Here is a 4,408-nt window from a genome sequence, read left to right on the forward strand (position 1 = left end):
AACCTTCTTGCCACAGCTCGCATTGATGTGCCATCCTGGATGAGCTGCACTACCTGAGCCACTTGTGTGGGTTGTAGACTCCATCTCATGCTACCACTAGAGTGAAAGCACCGCCAGCATTCAAAAGTGACCAAAACATCAGCCAGGAAGCATAGGAACTGAGAAGTGGTCTGTGGTCACCACCTGCAAAACCAGTCCTTTATTGGGGGTGTCTTGCTAATTGCCTATAATTTCCACCTGTTGTCTATTCCATTTGCACAACAGCATGTGAAATGTATTGTCAATCAGTGTTGCTTCCTAAGTGGACAGTTTGATTTCACAGAAGTGTGATTGACTTGGAGTTACATTGTGTTGTTTAAGTGTTCCCTTTATTTTTTTGAGTAGTGTAGTAAAAATAAAGAAATACCCTGGAATGAGAAGGTGTGTCCAAACCTTTGACTGGTACTGTAACTTCTGAGAAAGATAATATTTTACTGTTTCTTTATTGTCTCTTTATTACCTCTTTATACATACCTCATTTTTTTCATTTGCCCAGTAACAGATGGACTCATTTGTGTCTCTAAAATCACAATGTTTCCATTTCTATTGTCATGTGACAGTCTTTTAAAAAATTGAAACGACCAAATATTGGCCCTTTGCCAGGTCTGAATATTTTCGCAGGAACTGTTTATTTTCATGAATTTGTTAGTGTATGCTACAAAATATATGCCTTAAAATCTGCCCATCTAAACAAATGTATTTTAGGCCATAGCCTAAATAACAGTTACATGATTTTATGAAAATCAGCAAACAGACATAACATTGTTTCACTTTCTTTAAATAAAAGACTAATGAACAGAAACAGACAATAGGCTACAGCTGGCTTCACAGTATCCCTGGCGCAGTGGTCTAAGGCAGTCACTACAGACCTCCTGGTTCGATTCCAGGCTGTATCACAACCAGCCGTGATTGGGAGTCCCATAAGGCGGTGCACAATTGGCCCAGCGTCGTCCGGGTTTGGCCGGTGTAGGCCGTCATTGTAAATAAGAATTTGTTCTTAACTGACTTGCCTAGTTAAATAAAGGTTAAATAAAAAATGACAAAAAAATAAAAAATAGACCTACAAGGAATCTCAGTGATGGTAATACCTAATCAGCAGAGACTAATTAAACCAAATACCATTTGTAAAGATCGTGAACAACCCTGTACTCCTTATGTTTGCCTACATGGTCACAGGCATAACAAATAGCTTGGATGAACTCTTGACTCAGTTGAATTAGATGTTGCTGAGCAAAAAAGTTTCTACGCCACTGAAAGTAGCGCAGATATGCCTCCTCATCCTTGTCCAACTTCAGGAGGAATTCAGCCAGGGCTTTTGCATTGGGAAAGTCATTAACATGGATGAAGGAATCTCCTGGGACAAAGTCCTCATAGTTCTGTCTTGGTGGGCCCAATACTACTGGCACAGTTCCTGCTGCAAGTGGTCCGTTAAGCTTCTCAGTGATGTAGTCTCTGTGGACTGAGTTCTCAAAGGAGAGGTAGAACTTACAGCTGGAGAGTGTTGAGTAGTAGTCCTCATATCTCAAGAATCTTCCAAAGGCTGTTCCAAAGATGTCCACCTTAATATGTTTGACAAGTTCTCTGTAATAGCTATACCTTACCCCTGTTCCAGTTGCAGGGTTATTGTTACTCACAATCCAGCAAACTAATTTATCCTTCTTGGGCAGCACAAAGTCCTCACCCTGGCCTTTCCTTGCAGTTAAGCGCCAACGCACAGGGATGTCTGCATCTTCCCTATAACTCAAGGTCAAGTTGAAAAGGTTATCTAGACCAGGTATCCTAATTGTGTTTGTAGGTGATTCCACATGGTACCAAATCCACTTCTGGAATGGTGGTCGAGGTGATAGAGGCAAGTTGGATAAATCGTGGTTGATGGATTTGTGAAAGATGAGCACCCCGTCTGCCTTGTTGTATAGAGACCTGTCATCTGTCAGTTGGCAGCCATCAATGTTGAAGAAAGTGGCGCAATCTCTAAAATCAAACCTGCGGTTTTCAGGCCAGAACCACAACAGCATGATGGGCTTGTCTGGTCCTGTCTGCTTCTTAGACAAGGAGCTGTTCTCAGGTGGCTTTGAGTAATGACGTGGCAAAGCAGGTTGGGGAGGGCAGATCTCAGATGGAGCTGATTGATAGTACATTACAAACAGCGTCAGAAATCCTCCTAGACCAAGGCTCGAGAACAGGACAACGCGTACAACTCCAGAAACCATTTTGGGGGTCCTGCAAAAAAAGTCAGCTTTTTGAATGATTTTAAGTCACTTGAATCTTCCTGTACACAAAACAGCTTGTTTAACTTCTTAACAGCTTGCTTTACTTCGTAACAGCTTGTTTTACTTCTTAGCAGCTTGTTTTACTTCTTAACATCTTGTTTTGTGTACAGGAAGAAAGTATGAGTACATAGCAAATGCAACATCTGCACAAAGTATATGTCAGCCCGGAACTTTAAACCAAATCCTGTTACAACAAAGGGGAACTGACCGATATACATTAAGGCCAAGCAACATGATAAGAGGTGTTGGTTAACTTATTCAAGAAGTCTGCTTTTATCCATAAAATATATATTTTTGTTAATTTGCTTTCACCCTGTAGCTGAAAGACAAATATATCTCTCTCTTCACGCCATACACCCACCTCAGGATTGTGTCTGTCAATAGTTAACTTTTGGTCTCAGTACAACACATTCTTATGGGCATTTTATAATGGTAGGTGAGGTGTATTTTAAACAAGTAACCTTGAATCTCTACCCATTACTAATACAGGTCCAACCTGCTGTTTTGGTTTGTGCTGCAATGTGATATGGTTTAGGGAGATGACAATATTGTCTAAAACAGTTTCAAATGTATTTTTCATACGTAAAAACACTTAATCATACTTGACCTAAGTATTTGCCAATACAGTCAAATACAAAATACAGCATGTGTTTCTGATTATTTCACTTGACCTTTTAAAACTGAACTCACTCTGACATTATGATGCTAAGGATCCTCTCCCTTCATATTTACAAGCAGATCTATGAAACTAAAAAAATATGTTTGCTTAGCATACCATAGTCTTAGATACGTGAAGTCTGTAGTTTAGTGAGGTCTATAATTAAAGAGAAAAATATCAAGACTCACCAGCCAACAGGTTGTTCTTGTTACAGCTTATTCAGAGTTGTTCGGTGATGATCTGCTTTGTGATCGGTTTTGTAATTCATACCTACACCCAGTCAGAAATGTTTACCTGTGTGAGTCATTTCTCTGTCACATACTAATCTGTTCAAGTATCAAATTATCTTCAAAATATACAGCTATTGTTTAAGTTTGAAAAGGAAGAACCATCCGACAGCAGCAGAAAGCACTGTCATTACGCTTCAGCGGAAATTTGAAGAGAGGCAAAGCAGGTTGTGGCACTTCCTCCTTAGCCACAGCCAATGAGCAGTAAGGGCAGAAATGGGAGGAAAAAATATGACCGTAAACTCTGCCAGAGAGAATTATTCTGGATCCATACTTAAAGAACCCTACAGCCATTAGGACTTAATGAGGAATTTGATATGAGTGTCATGTTTTAAATTCCTATTGTCATTATCTTAGCTTCACACATAGCTCCCCTCCCTGGTATTAGGGTGTCCTGTATTCATGACGGCCCTAGTGGCCCGATAATTCCCAGACATTCCCGGTTGTTTGCTCTCTTTTTGAGAGTATGGGTTCCCTATACTAACACCTCATTTTTTATTTGTACATGTGTTTTGTTCTAGTAGAAATACATCTATAATATGTTCTGTTCTATCAAGTATTTGTATTTCTATCTGCTTTTATGACATCTAATGGCCATTTTGGCTACTTTAGAATAACCACAGGTGTCTGTAATTATCTCTGTCCCACTACTGTTTGTGGAGACATGCGTTCTGAGAGGATCCCTGTGAATAGTAGAACTGTGCCAGAAAAGAGGGATAGAACAATGTGTATCAGTAAGGTTGGCTTCTTAGCGTTCATAGCAATGGTGATCAACTGTACCGCAGAGATGGAACATGTCTCAGAAAATAGATGTTGTGGTGGCAACTGCAGAGAAGTGCTTAAAGTAGTGGAATAAGGTGGTGGGTTTTAATGAGTGGGCTCCTCTTTGCCGAAGGAGTCCATTGAAACCAGATCCTAGTCACTGCCTAGGGTTGGGATTTCGACATTATTAAGGGATCCATGGGCTGACTTACGTTGATTTTGGCTTGTTTTAGAGAAAGCTCGCTGAAACATATTGACATTTAGTGTCCCAAAGGCTGCAGCAGAAGCGAACTCCTTTTTGTCGGGGACGTTGCGATTGTCTGGGGCAGAATATTGTCGGCCTATGTAAATTCTCTCATATGGGCAGAATATTGTATAAACAAAGAAAAATG

At 40.2% G+C, this 4,408-nt stretch overlaps 1 protein-coding gene across 1 annotated transcript; it reads right to left on the reverse strand.

The window, feature by feature from the left end:
- Positions 1-357: 357 nt before the first annotated feature.
- LOC311106958 (4-galactosyl-N-acetylglucosaminide 3-alpha-L-fucosyltransferase 9-like) lies at positions 358-3,414 on the reverse strand. Its single transcript, XM_084149372.1, has 2 exons — positions 3,156-3,414; positions 358-2,259 (listed from the first exon to the last, which is right to left on the reverse strand). The coding sequence occupies exon 2, from the start codon at positions 2,247-2,249 to the stop codon at positions 1,146-1,148; it is 1,104 nt and encodes a 367-aa protein (XP_084005498.1). The 5' UTR covers positions 2,250-2,259; positions 3,156-3,414; the 3' UTR covers positions 358-1,145.
- Between the last annotated feature and the right edge of the window lie 994 nt (positions 3,415-4,408).

Source organism: Coregonus lavaretus, assembly GCF_964263955.1.
Source record: "Coregonus lavaretus genome assembly, chromosome: 31".
In the NCBI taxonomy this organism is placed as follows: domain Eukaryota; kingdom Metazoa; phylum Chordata; class Actinopteri; order Salmoniformes; family Salmonidae; genus Coregonus; species Coregonus lavaretus.